Here is a 21,029-nt window from a genome sequence, read left to right as displayed (position 1 = left end):
AACTGAGGTTAAGACATTATATTCATTGTGATTGGTGAAGACATTATATTCATTGTGATTGGTGAAGACATTATATTCATTGTGATTGGTGACGACATTATATTCATTGTGATTGGTGAAGACATTATATTCATTGTGATTGGTGAAGAGTCAGACATTATATTCATTGTGATTGGTGAAGACATTATATTCATTCTGATTGGTGAAGACATTATATTAATTCTGATTGGTTAAGACATTATATTCATTCTGATTGGTGAAGACATTATATTAATTCTGATTGGTGAAGACATTATATTCATTGTGATTGGTTAAGACATTATATTCATTGTGATTGGTGAAGAGAAGACATTATATTAATTGTGATTGGTTAAGACATTATATTCATTGTGATTGGTGAAGACATTATATTCATTGTGATTGGTTAAGATAAATGACTAATGCCTATGGAAGGGGAAACACTGGAAGCAAACGACTACAAAGCTAGCGTTGGGGAAAGTGCTAAATGCGAACATGAGTGCCTTGGGTCTGGACGGTTCCATGCTTGTTATTAATAACAAATGTATAAACAAACAGCTGTTCATATGTATTGTGATAATAACAGCAGTCTGGCTCCTGGTGTGTGCTGTAGGCTGTACCTTCTTGTTGAGCTCAATGTTCTCCAGGACCTTGATGGCCTGGTAGTAGTCTCCCAGGAGAGAGTGCAGCCTCAACAGGCCCACCAGGCTGAAGTAACCCAGCATCTTGTACAGAGAGTGACGGCCGTACTCTCCAGCCACACTCTCTGGGTCTCCTGCAGGAACACACCCACCCAGGGCATTAGTGGTACTGCAGCCCCTGATCTAAACACATGTAGGTCATTATTACCTAAAGCAGCCCCTGATCTAAACACATGTAGGTCATTATTACCTAAAGCAGCCCCTGATCTAAACACAGGTCATTATTACCTAAAGTAACTCCTGATCTAAACACATGCAGGTCATTATTACCTACAGTAACTCCTGATCTAAACACATGCAGGTCATTATTACCTAAAGTAACTCCTGATCTAAACACATGCAGGTCATTATTACCTAAAGCAGCCCCTGATCTAAACACAGGTCATTATTACCTAAAGTAACTCCTGATCTAAACACATGCAGGTCATTATTACCTAAAGCAGCCCCTGATCTAAACACAGGTCATTATTACCTAAAATAACTCCTGATCTAAACACAGGTCATTATTACCTAAAGTAACTCCTGATCTAAACACAGGTCATTATTACCTAAAGTAACTCCTGATCTAAACACATGCAGGTCATTATTACCTAAAGTAGCCCCTGATCTAAACACATGCAGGTCATTATTACCTAAAGTAGCCCCTGATCTAAACACAGGTCATTATTACCTAAAGTAGCTCCTGATCTAAACACATGCAGGTCATTATTACCTAAAGTAGCCTACACACTACTACACAACTTTGTTCACACAACACAACTCTGTGTGGTGTAATCTGGGATCTCAGCTAGCAGTACAGTATAGAACTAAAGACTCTCACCTCCCCTGGTGTCACCTAGCAGTACAGTATAGAACTAAAGACTCACCTCCCCTGGTGTCACCTAGCAGTACAGTATAGAACTAAAGACTCTCACCTCCCCTGGTGTCACCTAGCAGTACAGTATAGAACTAAAGACTCTCACCTCCCCTGGTGTCACCTAGCAGTACAGTATAGAACTAAAGACTCTCACCTCCCCTGGTGTCACCTAGCAGTACAGTATAGAACTAAAGACTCTCACCTCCCCTGGTGTCACCTAGCAGTACAGTATAGAACTAAAGACTCTCACCTCCCCTGGTGTCACCTAGCAGTACAGTATAGAACTAAAGACTCTCACCTCCCCTGGTGTCACCTAGCAGTACAGTATAGAACTAAAGGCTCTCACCTCCTCTGGTGTCACCTAGCAGTACAGTATAGAACTAAAGACTCACACCTCCCCTGGTGTCACCTAGCAGTACAGTATAGAACTAAAGACTCTCACCTCCCCTGGTGTCACCTAGCAGTACAGTATAGAACTAAAGACTCACACCTCCCCTGGTGTCACCTAGCAGTACAGTATAGAACTAAAGACTCACCTCCCCTGGTGTCACCTAGCAGTACAGTATAGAACTAAAGGCTCTCACCTCCCCTGGTGTCACCTAGCAGTACAGTATAGAACTAAAGACTCACCTCCCCTGGTGTCACCTAGCAGTACAGTATAGAACTAAAGGCTCTCACCTCCCCTGGTGTCACCTAGCAGTACAGTATAGAACTAAAGGCTCTCACCTCCCCTGGTGTCACCTAGCAGTACAGTATAGAACTAAAGACTCACCTCCCCTGGTGTCACCTAGCAGTACAGTATAGAACTAAAGACTCTCACCTCCCCTGGTGTCACCTAGCAGTACAGTATAGAACTAAAGACTCTCACCTCCCCTGGTGTCACCTAGCAGTACAGTATAGAACTAAAGACTCTCACCTCCCCTGGTGTCACCTAGCAGTACAGTATAGAACTAAAGACTCTCACCTCCCCTGGTGTCACCTAGCAGTACAGTATAGAACTAAAGACTCTCACCTCCCCTGGTGTCACCTAGCAGTACAGTATAGAACTAAAGACTCTCACCTCCCCTGGTGTCACCTAGCAGTACAGTATAGAACTAAAGGCTCTCACCTCCTCTGGTGTCACCTAGCAGTACAGTATAGAACTAAAGACTCACACCTCCCCTGGTGTCACCTAGCAGTACAGTATAGAACTAAAGACTCTCACCTCCCCTGGTGTCACCTAGCAGTACAGTATAGAACTAAAGACTCACACCTCCCCTGGTGTCACCTAGCAGTACAGTATAGAACTAAAGACTCACCTCCCCTGGTGTCACCTAGCAGTACAGTATAGAACTAAAGGCTCTCACCTCCCCTGGTGTCACCTAGCAGTACAGTATAGAACTAAAGACTCACCTCCCCTGGTGTCACCTAGCAGTACAGTATAGAACTAAAGGCTCTCACCTCCCCTGGTGTCACCTAGCAGTACAGTATAGAACTAAAGGCTCTCACCTCCCCTGGTGTCACCTAGCAGTACAGTATAGAACTAAAGACTCACCTCCCCTGGTGTCACCTAGCAGTACAGTATAGAACTAAAGACTCTCACCTCCCCTGGTGTCACCTAGCAGTACAGTATAGAACTAAAGGCTCTCCCGGTCACCTCCGCTGGTGTAGACCTCCAGCTGTCTGTTGATGTTGCTCTTGTCCACCAGAGAGTGGAGAACGTTGAGGACGCTGTGGACGTTCCAGATCTTTGGGTTGCTCCTCAGGAACTCAATCTCCTCCTCCGACTTCTGGGCCGTCTTGCAGCGGTACTGGCTGAACGACTGGAACTGTCCCGGGGAGGAGAGAGGAAGCGTGTTAAGCCACAGGCTTATTTCTAACTTAGATACGATACCTTGAAAAGTATCGATATTCGATAAAATGTTCGATACCACAGGGGAAAAGGTTCAATCTTAAAATGTAAAAAAAATATATATATATATATAAATATATATATTTTTTTTAATAAATTTTGCTTTTGTTGCTGGTTGATTCTCCTCAGCTTCTCTCTGGTACTATAAGAGAAGATAAATATAACACTTTTAAAACCCTTTGTTTATCTAGATCAGGGGTTCCCAAAGTCGGGGTCGCGACCCACAGGAGGGTCGCCAGATGATTTATAAAAATTAAAAAAAATTAAAAAATTAAAAATTCAATTTTATTTTTATTTTTTGCAGTCAGGCCACTGAACATAGAAGCAGGCCAGGACAGTGTTTCTAGTTGCAGCAGCGCAATAGTTAGATAACCTAGGTGGGGAACAACCAGGAGATCACTGCAACTCACACAAGTTGGAGAACTATCTCTCTCTCTCTCTCTCTTGCTCTCATCTCAATTATAAAATGAATATGTGGTGTTATGATCAGGGCTGAAGTTGAATAAAATATTGTATTTATCAATTACAAAAAAACTGAAAATCCATCAAAATCATACATATGCTAGCCTGTTTTTTAACAATAATTTGTGATGCCATCACAAACACTGGCATTTAAAGGGTACAAATTAAAAAAATGCCTGCACCAGAATGCAGGAAATGAAGTCTTTGTAACAAGAAATGTCCTGGTGGGGGACCCCCAGACCCCCTGCTTAAAAAGTGGCCTGACTGGAGCTATATTTTGCACTATATTTCCTGGCCTGAATGATTTCCCCAGTCCGGCCCTGGTTAAAAGCCTCCAATGCTTATTAGTGTGTGTGCGTTTGAACGTGTGCATGTTTCAACCATACATTTCCATTTATTTATAAATAAAAAAAAAATGTTTACCTCCTATAATAGTGAGGGTCGCGGCTCTCTGACCCCGTCATGTTTGGGTCACAGCCTGAAAAGTTTGGGAACCCCTGATCTAGATCACACATACAAATAACTAAATGATATAATCTTAGAAATTAAGTAAAGTTAATAACCTGTTCCACCCGTGGAATATTTTCGCCTAAAATATATACCTAGGTAAATTGCTCCACTTCTACAAGGTCCATTTGCATATTCTTGGTAACATCTATGGACCTCAGGGAATGTATTCACAGTGTCAGAAATATTGTGTCTATTACTAGGCTTGCTTAAATTGTGATGAAACAAAGGAGAATATGAATTATGATTTTTCTTTGCATCTTTGACAGTGAATAACACCATGATAATAATGACCAAACTTAAAAAACTGCCACTGATCTCGTGCAGTACTCTCTTGAGATCATGTGTAAAAAGAAATCGAAGGAAATTAATAAAGGGAAGATGATTAAACCGAAGGTTCTGTAAATACTTTTTGGATATATTTGGATTTAGTATCACCAGGCGTGCATAAGAACAGATAATGATATCTACTGTAATTTACTGTACCTTTTTATTTTCACCACAGTGCAACCATTTTGAAACGAGAAACTAACTGCGTTTCAATATTTGTCAAATTTTACATTTTGTGGCTTATTATCCTGAATAATAAGTTATTGAAATAATTCATTCAGAACGCTGAACTTTGAACCCCCACAGAAACTGCCAGGAAGTGTAGTTCGGAATCATTTCAACGCTGATCCACAGCTATGCATGCCCTCGACAAAATGGCAGCAAAAAAAACTACAATTCCCATGATTAAAAATTTCCAAAATGGTCGCCGTCTTGCACTAGACTTCAGCAAATCAAGAAGTTAAAACTATCTAATGGCACCTTTAACCTATTGCTAAACTAACGTATTGATGATAATATACATTCTACATGCTTTTGTGACATGTTAGTGATGTTAATACTTGAAAGCGTTTGATAAAAAAAATCGCAAAAAATATGCAACACAGAATGGGGTACAATACAGTACAGCTCAATACACACAATTGTTAAGGGGATGCAGACCAGAGAAAGACTTTTGTCTTGTTTACATCAGGGTCCCCCATTTTCATAGCCCCTTTCGTGACTGTGATGCACGCCAACAAGGTTTGGCCAAACGGTTGAGTAGTAGTACCTACTTACTGGTCACGGGAGGCTTCAATAACATTTGAATGATAATCCATTTTGTGAATACATTTGTTGAAACTTTGTTGGTCGACGGGCCGGCTCCTGCTACCTTAACGTTAGCTGCGTTAACGTGCATGACACATACCTGTAATGTTAAGCAGCTTGTGTTCCGCTGGGAAAGCATCACTGCATACACTTTGTTTAATCCAAACGTCCATTCGGAAACATTGTATTATGAAACCAGTATCAGATGTGCTTACTCCTTCCATTTAACAGAGCGGACATCACAGACATCACACAGAGCGGACTGACATGGAAACAGCTGGAAAGCAAAGCACAGGACAGAGGACCCTGGCGAACTGTTGTCGACGGCCTATGCTCCCCCAAAAGGAGCGATAGGCGTAAGTAAGTAAGCTAACGTTAGCTAATCGGTATAGCAGGCGTGCGTAACGTTACAGTGCAAGCAGGTACATAAGCAGGTGGTGGATGTGACGTCGGTAAACAAGGAGAGATTCGCGCAAGGCTGTCGTAAGACCAAAACACACCAGTTTTAATTATTTTACATTACTATTTTGTAGGGCCGTCTTAAATACTTCGAAGCTTCGATCGATGGGCATGGGATTTGAATATTAAGATAAAATTCGATTATAAAAAAGATATATATATGATTTTTTTTTTCTTTTTGCTAAATCAACTCTGCCTCTCTTTGTTAACTACAACAAGCAATGCTGTTTGTTATTTAAGATGAGGTCGGACTCGGCACTGACAGATTTGTGTTCATTGTGCTGCTTTTATAAAGCCTCAAATGACGGCTTACAATATTTCATGAAAGCAAAGTGTTTTGTTTGTCTAAGATTTAAAAAGGTTTAAACTTTACAGCACTGACAAAGTTGAACAAAGTGCTGTACAAGTCCCACATTTTTTTTTTTAAATCTCGAAGCTTCGAATTAAAATCCAATCTCGGCCCCGAAGCTTCGAATTCCAAAAAAAAAATCGAAGGTCAGCCCTACTATTTTGTTACCCGCCATGTGGCAGACAGACCTCTCAGACCTCGCAAATGTCACTTGCCAAACCTAAAACCTGCCCGTTATTGGCGCTTGCTTATGTTGTTCCGTCTACAAATAATATTAATCCGTCACGACTCTGAATCAAATTGACGGAAATCCGTCTGAAGACGGAACGCTTTAATGCCTGTGAATGAGTTAAGTGGAAATAGTATTGTGTCCAGGCGAGCAACGCGAACGACTTTCGCAAAATGCAAATAGCGCTCCATAACTCAGCTTCCAGGAATTAGCCCAGATCACTCTGAAACTATACAATATTCACCTCGGGATAACATGCAAACTTATACATTAAATTTTTTTACTCTATTTTACATGTTGGACGAGAGATAGTGACTGTCAAATGAGCCGTAGTATTGTCTCCATAGCTATAATATAGAATATAGATAATAGCTCTGCAAACATCATGACGCAACGTGAAAATGACCATCTTTTATAGCGTGGCGCAGAGACAGCAGGGATGGGGGTACACGCTGGTGCTGAATGAGTTAAAAAGGGATCGACAATAAAGCCAACTGGTTTCAGTGGAGCACGTTAGTATATCCGGTTAACATGAACCTGATCCTCCGGCAGGGCACACATCCCCACGCTTGCACCAGTGTGAAACGTCCCACGTCCAACGTCCGTGAGTGAGTGACCACAATTTGCCATGTATAGCTCATATGGGGAAAAACAAAACCTAATTTACCTGATAAATGAACTCATCAATGATGTCCCAAAGCCACTGGTTGGGCAGCTCCAAGGGGGCGGGGCCATCTGCATCTGTTTACAAACACAAAAGGGATTCATGATTTCACACCACAAGCGACTCAAAGCAGCCAGTCACTGGACTCCACGCAAAGCTGGGGGACATTTACTAACGTTCCTTTTGTTTCCTCATTTGTCAGTGAGGACCAGACCAAGCCCCGCCACCACCTATTGCTAAGACACTATGGCTGCTCCATCTTGGACAGTAGCATGGTGATGGCACGTGGTTACTTGTGGTCAGAATACAGATTCACTCACAAAAGATGGACATGGTTTATATTCATGAAATGTATCATCAGTACATGATGGGTATAAAGAAATCAACTTGTATATATCTAGGAGTGTTGGGGGAACAATTAGAGACTGGATTAAAAATGTATTGTAATAATGTGAAGCAGCTTTAAGTATGATTAGCACGACGTAAATTGAACTATGTTTAAATGTGGAAGAATAAACCTTTAACCATGATTAGCATGACGTAGAGTGAACTTTGTTTAAATGTGGGAGAATAAACATGGAACTTACTGAGGATGTAGTTGAAGAGGTTGCAGTAGTTGTAATAGGACTCAAACCTCTGGTCCAGAGTTGGTCCTCCCTAAACACCAAAACAGAGAACATGTTTCCATCTAAACACCAAAACAGAGGACATCTAAACACCAGGGAGTTCCACACAGGCCCCGCCCTCTCTCTCACACACACACACAGTGTGTTTATGGAGCGCTCCTCATGCCTGCAGACGTCAGGTGTGTTTATGGAGCATTCCTCATGCCTGCAGACGTCAGGTGTGTTTATGGAGCGCTCCTCATACCTGCAGACGTCAGGTGTGTTTATGGAGCGCTCCTCATGCCTGCAGACGTCAGGTGTGTTTATGAATGGATGTCACGTTGTAACGGAGGGGTGACTCACGCTGACTTTAGCGTAGATGTGTCTGTAGTAGGGCTGGGCGATATGGCCAAAATTTTTATCACGATGATAATGTTATCATATCACTCGATAATTATTGATATTGTTATCAGTATAAAAATAATGTTTTTTTTTTATTATTTTTTTGAACAACAAATGTATGTTTATTCTGCAGCAATTCTTTGTCGTTGCCGCCATCTTTCGTGTTACAGCCCCTCACACTCCAGTTCTCAGGCTGCAGCTGGTTTGAAAGTGAAAGTAAACAGGCTTCTCTGCTGGCTGTGGCTCCAGAGGAGCTGAACAGTTCTTTTCTATCTTTTGCCGCTTTTTTGGTGGACAAACCACTCGCGACTGGAGACTAGATCTGCTAGCACACATAGCCTACTGTGTACTAGTGATGTGCATCTCCATCACTGAGGCCGATGCGATGCGCATCTCGATACGGTGCCAACTATACGATACATTAACGTTACATTTGAAGCACCGGGCGATGCGATGCGATACGATTCACCCCCTGTTGAGATACGATACGATTTGATTCAGCATAATGCGATTCAGGGCGATGCGATTCAACACGATGCAAAATAATGATACAATTTTATGGTATGACAGAGGATTTGGTTGTATTCCTATGCAGCTTATATTATTATTAAAAATAAAATAATCTACTGTAAGACAATTTATATAAAAACTCTTGGGTGCCTAAGAAGACGTTTGCATAGTACTGTTTTCTATCCACTTTAGCTAAAAACACACAATGTATACACACTACTGTGAGACAATAATAATCACACACAAAGGGATAATGGCTTATAGCAGACTTAATGATTTTATAATATTTCAGATAATGAAATTTAATGTTTATCATCAACTATCCAATTAGTATTTATATTGTAACGTTTGGCCACTTTAAATCATTGAACAGAGAGAGAGAGCGAGAGAGAGCGCGCGTTCGAGCGTTCTGACGCTCCGTAGCTGAGCAGGATTGCATTTAGTCAACACAGGAGGAAGTGATATAAGGAAACGAATTGCCAATAAATGTGAAGTTATCTTTGAACCTGTTGTCAAGCGTCTTCAATATACCCCCCCCCCCCTCCTCACTAATGGAGCTGGTGTTGCAGAGTCACGTTAGTTAGTTAGTTAGTTAGACACTGTAGTTTAGTGTTAGCTGAACGGCTAACTGGCATTAGCTGAACGGCTAACTGGCGTTAGCTGAAAGGCTAACTGGCGTTAGCCAGAGGCTACTAGCGTTAGCCAATTCTATTCATGTCTCCTCCTCGAATTCCACTGTTTGTTGTTGATAACTGTGACGCGGCTCTCGCCTTCTGTAGTAGCGAAGCAATAGTATCTGCTGTGTGCAGTCACAGTGCACTGCTGACAGAAGTGGATGAGAGGAAATTATATGAATGCATCGGTTTTGATCTCAATTTGGTCAGTATTGTCATTTGGACAAGCAAAGCCTGGCCATTACTTTAAGTTGCAGGCAAGAAAGACAAGTCTGTCCACTGTCTCTTGCAGGTCACAAAAAAAAATTAAGTTTAAAAAAGATTTTTTTTATTATCGATCGATATCGATTATTAAAATATATCACGATAATTATCGTTTTTATCGCCCAGCCCTAATCTATAGTACAGTTTGTAACGGAGGGGTGACTCACGCTGACTTTAGCGTAGATGTGTCTGTAGTACAGCTCCTTGTAGAGGATCAGGAAGACGGCGTCTGGAGGAGAGGAGAGACAACAGAGCAGAACAGAACAATAACAGCGGTACCTGTCGAGTTATGCCAGACCACCACAATATCAAGAGAGACCCACACAGAGAGATGACGGTGGGTAAAGGAAGAAGAGGCTGAAACAGAGTCTAAGGTGTTTGAAGTTAGCAATGCTGTTTGGTAGGGATGCCCCGATCGATCGGCCACCGATCGTTATCAGCCGATACTCAGTATAAATATGCAATCTGTGAATTCCGATAATGAGTCATATTCGCCGATCGCGGAAACCGATCAAGCGAAGCTCTCACTCGCTGTCCGTCTCAGACACACACGACCTGCAAACTGCTGCTGCTCCTCCTCCCTAGCCCCGCCCGCCCCCGTGTAGAGTTTGTAAACAAAGAGGACTGAGAGGCGGCTCCTCTGCTCGAGTCTGTAGTGCATTCGACCTGCGCTAACGTTAGCTACCTAGCTATCGTTACTGTTTAAACAAAATTACCCAGTCAACTATTCACGTTTAGTAGGCATTGTCTAACGGTATTTAGCCGGCTAGCTACCGATAGCTCCTGATATCAACAAATGATCCAGAAAGTCTAGTAGTCCATGTTCATACCTCCGTTAGCTTGCGTTAGCTGACGTTAGTTTACTGTTCAAAACGAAATGTCCCATTGAACTAAAGTTCTGTCTTAACGTCATCTAGCCGGCTAGCAGTAGCTACAGATAGCTCTTGATATCAATGTCTTATAACATTGATTTAATGCGTATTCGAGCTGAGGGCTTGCTGAATGTGAAATGACCAAAGCACAGTAACGTTACCAATAGGGTCCCGCTGCAGCGCCGGAGAATCCTTTTTGGAGCTGGAGGCTACTAGAGTACACACAGACAGTGGAGCTGTTTGCAGATAGCGAGCATTTTGGCTTGTTGCGTGGTGGCGATGTCTCACAGATAATACAAGTACAAGTCTAATTATATAATATATATATTTTATATAAAAAAAAAAAAAAAAAAAAAACGTTATATAAAATAATTTTTAATTTCTTTTTAATCAAAAACAATCGGTATCGGATCGGTATCGGCCGATATGGCTCACGACGATCGGTGATCGGTGGCAAAAAACGTGATCGGGGCATCCCTACTGTTTGGGGGCCGTTATGGGCCACGTAATACATTTGTAGTGTGTCGTGTCTAGATCAAACGCTTATCCTTATATCATCAGTGTCTTGTGTTTTATTATGAATTACAGTTACGTTATAGTAATTATACACTTCGAAATGTAGTACATGTCATATTACTTTTGCAAAAAAATATTATTTCATAAAGTCTGTAAACAAAGTTTTCAAGGGCCGTTTCTCTGCTCTCATCTTTTCCACGCGCTTGTTGTGATTCTAGGTCAGGTTGTCGTCTCTCCTCATCCAGCTCTCTGGTCCCCTTCTAGGAACTCCTCAAACTACGTCTTTGTGAACAAGCTACCGTTTACTAGCGCTTTAGTGCTCCTAATCAATCAGACCACAACCCGTTATAGAAAACAAAGCATTTTTGTGTTGTTTTCTCAAACCTTTCCTAAGGGGCTGTGGTCTGATTGACTCAAACGCATCTTCATCCTTGCTTTGCTGACACCGAATATCTCCATTCTGACGTCTTCTTAGTTCAGTCAGACCCCTTCCACAGGATCTGACGTGACCTCAAAGTGTAAACAGACAGACATCTGCTTTTGCCGTTGGCTTGCGGGTCCCCTGGCTACAAAACATAGATGTTAGCTAACCGCCTAACATTACAGCTAATTCTACCGAGCATTAGGAGCACTGCATGGAGACAATGTAGGAGAGCTAACGTTAACGTTACTGTATGAGGGCGTATCACTCAACACTTAGCTAGTTAACGTTACTGTATGAGGGCGTATCACTCAACACTTATCTAGTTAACGTTACTGTACGAGAGCGCATCACTCAACACTTAGCTAGTTAACGTTACTGTACGAGAGCGCATCACTCAACACTTAGCTAGTTAACGTTATTGTACGAGGGCGCATCTCTCAACACTTAGCTAGTTAACGTTACAGTACGAGAGCGCATCACTACTCAACACTTAGCTAGTTAACGTTACTGTACGAGGGTGCATCACTCAACACTTAGCTAGTTAACGTTACTGTACGAGAGCGCATCACTCAACACTTAGCTAGTTAACGTTATTGTACGAGGGCGCATCTCTCAACACTTAGCTAGTTAACGTTACAGTACGAGAGCGCATCACTCAACACTTAGCTAGTTAACGTTACTGTACGAGAGCGCATCACTCAACACTTAGCTAGTCAACGTTACTGTACCAAACAACTCCTAACCTAAATTATATTTGATTAGCCACGTTTTAACAATCAATGTGTATCAACCGTGACAATTGGACCGTGTGCATGATTAACCTCTCTGGTTCCACCACAGCTTGCAGGTGAACCCTGTTGCACTTCATTTGGGGTGTGAAAGCAAACCGGACCAAAGGCAGGAAAACAGACCCAAAAGATTGCACATTTGATACAGCTGATTGGACAGTTTTTGTTTCCTGCATATTTTCCTAATGTGCGATTATTTAGCATCATAATGTTATTATTTTTGCAGCTGGTAAGTTCAAAATAGCCCAATAATGGTGTCATACTAAACACATTTGTTGCATGCATGATTCAGGTGACAGTAGCCTAGACATAATTAATTACAGACAGTGAATTGGAAAACATACTTTCATAACATTTGTGCAACAAAGCCAAGGGGGAGATCACAGATTTTGTTGTCCACATGTATCATCTCTTACCTTGCGATGCTGCTGGATTCGGGGTATCACGAGTTTCTGTGTAACAAACCATCTGGTTCATCAGGTTATATAATCTACCATTTACCAAAAGTGTTGAATAAAAATTGTATAGAGACATGAATGAATCGGACATTGCAATGTGGGATATGTGTTGCCATATTACATTGAGAAACAGTCTTATTTCCCCCTTCATACATTATTACGTTTAATAATTCCTGGTAACACAAAGAGTAAACGCACATCCCCTCAGTGCGCAGTCAGCCTCGTCAGACGAAAAGGAAATGAGGACAAAACTACCAAAATATCCCTGCAAGTTTGAAGCCCCTTTTTCACAGCATAATATTGGCAGGAATGAGATTCAAAAGTGTCAAATGAAAGGCTGGCCTGTGTGATCACATGGCTGTTTAGAAGATGTGTCCAATGAAAGGCTGGCCTGTGTGATCACATGTAGGGCTGCAACGATTAGTCGACATAATCGACGACGTCGATTATAAAAAATCGTCGACGAGAAATTGTTGCGTCGATTAGTCATTACTTTTTTTTTTTTTTTTTTTTTGTGCACTACCTATCTTTGTGAGAGTGGCTTCTCAGGGTTTCAAACAACATCATAACATGATGATCCCATAGCAAATTTTGGACATTGAAAACATTGTTCCCCTGCAGGAGATGATGATCAGACTAGACACACAATACATTACACATGCACTCCTCTCACTCACACACAGCGATCAGAGTAAGACACACACATACACACTCCTCTCACTCACACACAGCGATCAGAGTAAGACACACACACATACACACTCCTCTCACTCACACACAGTGATCAGAGTAAGACACACACATTCACACTCCTCTCTCTCACACACAGCGATCAGAGTAAGACACACACATTCACACTCCTCTCACTCACACACAGCGATCAGAGTAAGACACACACACATTCACACTCCTCTCACTCACACACAGCGATCAGAGTAAGACACACACACATACACAAATTACACAGTACACACCTCTCACTCACACAGCGATCAGAGTAAGACACACACACAAATTACACAGTACACACACTCCTCTCACTCACACAGCGATCAGAGTAAGACACACACATACACACACACACGGACTCCTCTCACACACAGCAAACAAAAGTTATTTAAAGTACACTTCCACTTTAATTTGTATTATTTAATTTATTTATCTTGTTATGAGTGATTGCTGTATTGTTCTTCAAATACATTTTCATTTAAAGTGGCTTAAAGATCCAAATTCAAATGTTTCATGAGTCATTATTTTAATTTGCTATGGGATCATCATGTTATGATGTTGTTGTTTGGTCCTGACAAGAGTCTCAAAGTCTGGGGTGATGGTAGACAAGCAACTCTGAGGTCATGCTCAATGTCCAATCTGTTCCTCTGCTCTGTCTTCAGCTGGACCAGAGCTGAGAAGCCACTTTCACAAAGATAGGTAATTAAAAAAAAAAAAAAAAATCATTTTTTTTTGTTGTTGTTTACATTGGTTTTCGATTAGTCGACTAATCGAAAAAATAATCGGCAGATTAGTCGACTACCAAATTAGTCATTAGTTGCAGCCCTAATCACATGGCTCTGTTTAGAAGATGTGTCCAATGAAAGGCTGGCCTGTGTGATCACATGGCTGTTTAGAAAGCCTGGTGTACTTTGGTGACTATGTCACAACTTCACCCCCGAATGGCACAGAGTCTACCGTAATTACAGGTGTGAAAGGGACCTTGTTTTCTGACACGTCCATTCCCAGTGGAAGTTACTTTTAAACATTGTTGTTGATTTCTTTAGCTTTCCAACAACTCTACTTTCAGTCAATTAACTTTTTTGCCTTTCTAAAATGTTTCTCCCATCCCCCAATTTAGTCGTTATGCCAATTCTCTTCCTGGTCATTGCACGCATTGCCGCACTGTCAGTCTGGGGAGGGTGTAGTAGACTACCACATGCCTCCTCTGATACATGTGGAGTCGCCAGCTGCTTCTTTTCACCCGACAGCGAGGAGTTTCAGTGGGGGAACGTAACGCGTGCAGAGGTTCACGCTATTTCCCCCAGATCCCCTCCCTGCCAATTGCGTTAGTAGGGACGACTGACCAGGCCGGAGGTACCGCTGACAGCTGGATTCGACCCCAGAGTCTCTGCGGTGGTAGGAGAATGCTTAGACCTCTACACTACCCAGCCGCACCCTCTGTCAATTTACTTTTACTTTTGCCCATGCTTTAAATCAAACATCCACCACCGCAGTCGAGAGAGGTTCCCACAGTGATTGACAAGGAGATGGAACCTTTATGACTGCGGCATGCTGCTGTTCAGGACAGACGTCACTCTTACGAACATCTCTTTTGTCTATGCATGTTTACAGTCTATTGTCACGTTTACAGTCTATGCTTATTGTTCCGCATCAACCTCCCAGACGAGAGAGATGACACAGTCTGACAGACTGACCGTTGCCGACCAGGGAGGCGATGGAATCGGCCTCCGGCCAAGGGGAGGTTTTGAAGAACCGGTCGGTCAGCTTGTTCCAGCTGGAGGAAGAGAGGTAGAGAGAGAACAAACATGCATCAACAACAACAACAACATTGACATGTCCTGCTCTCTCTCTCTGATGTGGTCCTGACCAATCACAAGGCCAGCTCTCTCTCTGATGTGGTCCTGACCAATCACAAGGCCAGCTCTCTCTCTGATGTGGTCCTGACCAATCACAAGGCCAGCTCTCTCTCTCTGATCACAATGCCAGCTCTCTCTCTCTCTGATCACAAGGCCAGCTCTCTCTCTCTCTCTGATCACAAGGCCAGCTCTCTCTCTCTCTCTGATCACAAGGCCAGCTCTCTCTCTCTCTGATCACAAGGCCAGCTCTCTCTCTCTGATCACAAGGCCAGCTCTCTCTCTCTCTCTCTGATCACAAGGCCAGCTCTCTCTCTGAACATGCAGTGCCTCCAGTAGATGGAGTAATTGTAAGATGTGGGAGGTGTCAGTGCTCACAGACAATGTCATCCATTCTCATCCAAAGCCTCATCCAACCTCATTCACAGCCTCATCCAACCTCATTCACAGCCTCATCCAGCCTCAGTCCAGTCTCGAGTTCACAAGATCCTCCCTCACTGAACTAAGCCATTCTGATTTGACTCGCTTGCTGACGTGAATAAGGCACTGGTTGTAGTCACCGACCACAATCAACAATTCGCTCAACAACAGAGCGAATGGAAATAATGACACTTCCTCAAATGGGTTGACGTTAGGGATGGGAGCGAATATTTGAAAATTCGAATAGGCGTTTGTTATTAACACTTTCTTTGCCAGGCTTATGTACATCATTATACCATCCTCTGCCAGCTCTATTTGTCTATGGAGAAGTTCCCCTTCTTTGCAGGGCTATAACTTTTTAAGTTGTATTGCTAAATTGACATTACTATGGCCCATTCAACGTCAATTATCTATCGTTCAGGATGTGGGAACGTTATACTTTTTCATTCACATATTCATACTAAAATACGGTCTAAAGTATAAATATGTTTTTATCGTTTTCTGCAGCATTCTGCAGAACGTGATTTATAGCCCTAAATGCATTATATTGATGATCAAATAGTTTGATAGCGATCGGCGCGAGATAAAATTTTTTAAATGGACGTGCTTCTAGAAGTTACTACTTATCATCTGATGTTGACCGGATGGGGGGGGGGGTCGTTTATAATTCCGTGGCCAACGTTAGATGATTCATCTAGTGTGGGTGATATGATCATTAGAGCAGTTTGTATCGAACACGGTAAAATAAAACGCTGAAACTCACCGCAGCTTCCTCGTAGCGTTGGGCGATGAGCATGGAGCAAAAATATTCCTATTATGGGATGTTGAAATATGCGATCCATCTCCAGGTTGTATAATAGTATATACGTCCAAATCATGTTGTTTATCGAGTTATTGGTAACGGATCACTATCCATTGTGTCGCGCTCGAGTCCCGGGACCTATAGCGAGTGATCGGACTGAATTTGGATGAGAACCAGTTTCCGTTTCCGGTTTCCGGTTTGGGCGATCCGCCGATCGGCCACCAGATGGCACTCTTGAACCGTTGGAGAGTTGAGAGGGGATCAACAGTAGATCTCAAGTCTCCGGGGGAGAAATATGATTGCGATCACAGATTTTTGAAATATTGATCTCAAGGCATAATAAAAAAAATTTTTGGTTTCCTGTTGGTTGTCAGTTTGGCCATGGGTAGGTAGGGAATTTATTTAATTTAATTTTTTTTATTTAATTCTTTCCCACGGCGACTATGGATAGGGAATTTCTTTATTTAATTAAAATGTTCACAACAACATGGATGCATGTACTCTGCCAGCATGTTTAATATCCATAATACTAAATGTTTGACTAAGATTTCTATGAAACTTTATTCAAAAAAAAAGAAAAAAAAGAAAAAAAATGTATATAATTTTTTTTTAACTCATAAAATATATTGGGTCGCACCTAAATCGGCAGGGTCGGTCGGCAACCGGAAACCAACCATTATTTTTGTTAGGCCCAATGACGTGTTACGGCGTCATTGGCAGAATTAGCATGTCGGGGAATGACGAGTTTAGGCGTCCTTGGCGATTAAAGTGTTAAGATCGATTTCATTTTTTTACAATCGAATATATAATATAAAAGAAAAATAAAAGAAAATTATACGATTTCAATAAAAAATTTCCCTTTTTTTAAAACACTTATTTAATTCCTTTTTATATTTAGAGGCAGCCTAATTTTCATAGCCTAATTGATCAAAAAGATGCACATGCTATTGTTTCTGTTTGTTTATTAAAGCCAGTTGATAGGCCAATGCAATGCTGTTATTATAGGCTACGATGGTGAATGGTGTCATTTTGATTTATTGTCGGTCAGCTGATACATTTTTTCTTTTTTTTATATAAAATGTATATACATTTTTTTATATAATTTTGGGGGGGGGGGATATTCGATATTATGAAACACGAATTTTCGAATAGAACTTTTGCTAGAAAGTCCCATCCCTAGTTGACGTGGCGCGGGTGCCGACAGAGCAATAATATTCACGGGGGTATATATTCTCATTTGAAACAAGTTACCAATGCATTGTCCCGTGGGATTATGCCCCTGCGGCAAAATTAATTAGTCTCCCTCTCTATCTCTCTATGTCTCTCTCTGTCTGCCAGTGCAGACTGTGGGTGACTGTCACTCAAACCGCGTTGCGAGTATGGGCGGAGCCCAGCCCAAAACAGCTTGAAATCTTGAAGTGGAAAAATGCTGCTTTAGGCCATGGTTACACTGCTGAATACAGCAACGTTTTTGTTGCTGAATGATTACGTTTGCTGTCCAAGTTAAAAAGAAACGCCGTTTTGGCAGGATAATGCGTTGTCCTACTGGCAACGCTGAAATTGTGTTTTCGTTTTGGATACTCACCAAAACTCGCAGACAATGGTGCCATGTAATCTGAGCGAGCCAGATACGGAGCCGTTGTTGCTCAACGCCCATGCGCAGTAGACACCCGCACGGTTATTTCCAGTGTTTACAGCAGAGCTGTCCCAAGGAGCTGCGGCTACCATGTGTTGTCAAGTTATTGTTATAAGGAGCCCAGTCCAAGCTACAGCAGTCTGCATTCCCTTAACAATTGTTTGTATTGAGCCGTATCGTATTGTACCCATTCTGCAATCTGTTAAATAAAGTTTACATCCATTCATTCTGCTAGCATTAACGTTATCAAGCTGCTAGCCACAATGATATACTGTTATACTGGCGTATTCCAATCACGTTAGCACGTAAGCTAACAAACTTCACTGCTAGCCACAATGCTATACTGTTATCAGGGTTTCCGTTAGAAAAAATTGTTGTCGGTCTCCGTGACCTGCAAGATTTCAATCTACCGGACAAATGAGATTAATTCCGGTCATAGTTTAGAATAAAGAATGTCATCCTCAAGGCATGTAGATTTATAATATTATTACTTAAAACTAGGCTACTTTTGCGTATACAGTCATTAATTAATATATTCCAAATAAAATAAGTCCCTCGATACTCCGTGCTGCTGCTGACTTGAACTAAAATAGACCGCGTATGTGGGCAGTCGGTCCGACACTAATAATCACATTTTTATGAGCTAACGAATTCCGTTATATTGGACATTTGTATTAATTATATCAAGCGAAGAACTGAGAAAGCAGAGAGGCGGCAACATTATCGTGGTTTGCGTGACGACTCTCTCCACCTCGCAACAACTTATTTGCAAAGAGTATGGCGCTGCAGAGAAGCTCATTCAGCTGTTATTGGCTCTTTTCTGGGAACCGCACAACAGCGCCCCCCACCCAACATTGGCTGAAAATGGCCGAATTGGAGTACTGATGGAATACTGCATTGTGCCGTTGCCTCTCTGGCTCTGCAGCTTCACATGCACTCGCACACCCAGCACTAAGCTCTCGCTGACAACGTCGTTGTCATTATTAGAAGCAACGAGGAAACAAATGTAATGATCGTTTCGTTCATCGCATAGGCTATTTAATTTTAGCCTATTTTAATACAATTCAAATAATCAAATTGTGCTTAGACTCAGGGAATTATTTTCACCGGACATTAAGACCGGAGATATTAAATAAGTCGGACTTCAACAGATTTTGCCGGTCAAAAACCGGTAATTACCGGCTAACGGAAACGCTGACTGTTATACTGGCGTATTCCAATCACGTTAGCACGTAAGCTAACAAAATCAGCGAAGATCTTTTTGTGAGACTAAACTCCGCTCTTGGTGGTCAATTGTGTTGATGTTAGTTTTGTTTCATCAACAAATGAGGCAGAACACAGTGAATGTATCCGATTAGTTTATTGCACTTTTTTTGCTGAGAAATAAATGCTACGTTGGCTAAATGGCTCACACGAGGCATTTAAAGATGGTAGATTGTTGATTTTTTGCAGGAAGTGTATTGGCACATTCAACTTTTCTGATTGGCCTTCATGTTTGAACTACATCGCCACCTACTGCCACCTACTGCTTTGGCATTGTACTACATATATATACATCACTGTGCTCAGGAGGCAAAAACAATGTCTAACTTGCCTGCCATTACGTTGCGTTCTGAAAAGCGAAACTGACCCTGACAATGAAACGAAAACTGGCCATGAGTGTAACCGCAGCCTTAGAGTACTTGATTAGAAATACAAAACAATGAATTTTTTTGGAAAAAAAACTTACAAATGTGTTCCATAGACTCACAGGAATTGTGTTACATTGCCCAAATAGTGAAAGGAATAGCAAAACATGGGACATTTAAATAATTATTAGTAACCTATACATAATTAAAAAAGACTGCCGTTTGAAATTTAATTGAGCTGAATTAAATGAATTTTAACCATTTTCATATGCATTATCTGTATTATCTGACTGCGAGACAGCGCCAACACACAACAAGTCGAAATTCTCCACTCTCTCTAATACAAGCAGCGTCTCTTTTTCTGTCTCTGCTTTGGTCCAATCACATTCGCCCACCCATAATCTGCGAATCAGAGGCAGAGTAGGGCGGGTCTTCACGACATGCTTGGTTGTCTCTCAGCCAGGGTTCGAAATTAACGGGGGCTTGGGGCAAAATGCCCTCGAAAATTGACCAAATGCCCTCGAAAATCAGTTAAAGGATAACTCCAACATTTTGGGAAATTAGCTTATTTAACATCTTCCCTGGAGTTAGACAAGAAGATACATACCTTTTTTGTCTCTGTGCGTGCATTTAGCTTTGGGAACAGTCGCTCCGTTAGCATAGCTTAGCTTCATCACTGGAAGTGAGGCAGGACAGTACCCTGACGTTCCCTACAGGTTTGTTGATATTCTCATTCCTTCAAAGGATCTGAACCGATTGAAGTTTATGGATACCATGACTTAAAATCCTCTTACCTTGAAGATTAAAAGCCTCCCCAATTTAGAAAACAGTAATCCAATGGCTGGTATTGATAATATACTACTAACTAGTGGACGCTCGGAGCTAACCGGAGCTAATTATTATTTTTTTTTTTTAACTTTTTTTTTAACTTTTTTCTTTTCATGTCAACGTTCACACGCACAATATATGCTTACCTAGGATTTGACTTGATTCACCAACAAAGCAGTCGGAGCAATGACAAGCCAAAAACTGTCGAAATTGTAGTTATTTGAAGTTTGGATTTTTTTTTTTACGACTAAGGTAGGTAAATTAACTTTCTTGAGACTAAAGTACCGAAAAAAGGTACCGTTGGGTACCGGTATCGATTCACAGGTACCGGTACCGGTTCAAAT

The 21,029-nt window shown here is 41.6% G+C and overlaps 1 protein-coding gene across 1 annotated transcript in view; it reads right to left on the bottom strand.

Moving 5' to 3' along the window:
• The window catches only part of eif3s6ip (eukaryotic translation initiation factor 3, subunit 6 interacting protein), a 72,482-nt gene that overhangs the window by 32,465 nt on the left and 18,988 nt on the right, over positions 1-21,029 (bottom strand). The window contains exons 4-10 of the mRNA XM_084321065.1: positions 15,213-15,292; positions 12,745-12,780; positions 9,896-9,957; positions 7,861-7,930; positions 7,277-7,350; positions 3,212-3,383; positions 639-793 (exon numbers count right to left, since the gene is read on the bottom strand). Of these exons, the coding sequence (XP_084177191.1) occupies positions 639-793; positions 3,212-3,383; positions 7,277-7,350; positions 7,861-7,930; positions 9,896-9,957; positions 12,745-12,780; positions 15,213-15,292 (649 nt within the window). The remainder of the gene's footprint in view (positions 1-638; positions 794-3,211; positions 3,384-7,276; positions 7,351-7,860; positions 7,931-9,895; positions 9,958-12,744; positions 12,781-15,212; positions 15,293-21,029) is intronic.

This window comes from Notolepis coatsorum (assembly GCF_963971535.1).
Source record: "Notolepis coatsorum genome assembly, chromosome: 9".
Classification (NCBI taxonomy): Eukaryota; Metazoa; Chordata; class Actinopteri; order Aulopiformes; family Paralepididae; genus Notolepis; species Notolepis coatsorum.
Note: the sequence above shows the minus strand (reverse complement) of the source record. Positions and strands in the feature narration are given on the sequence as shown.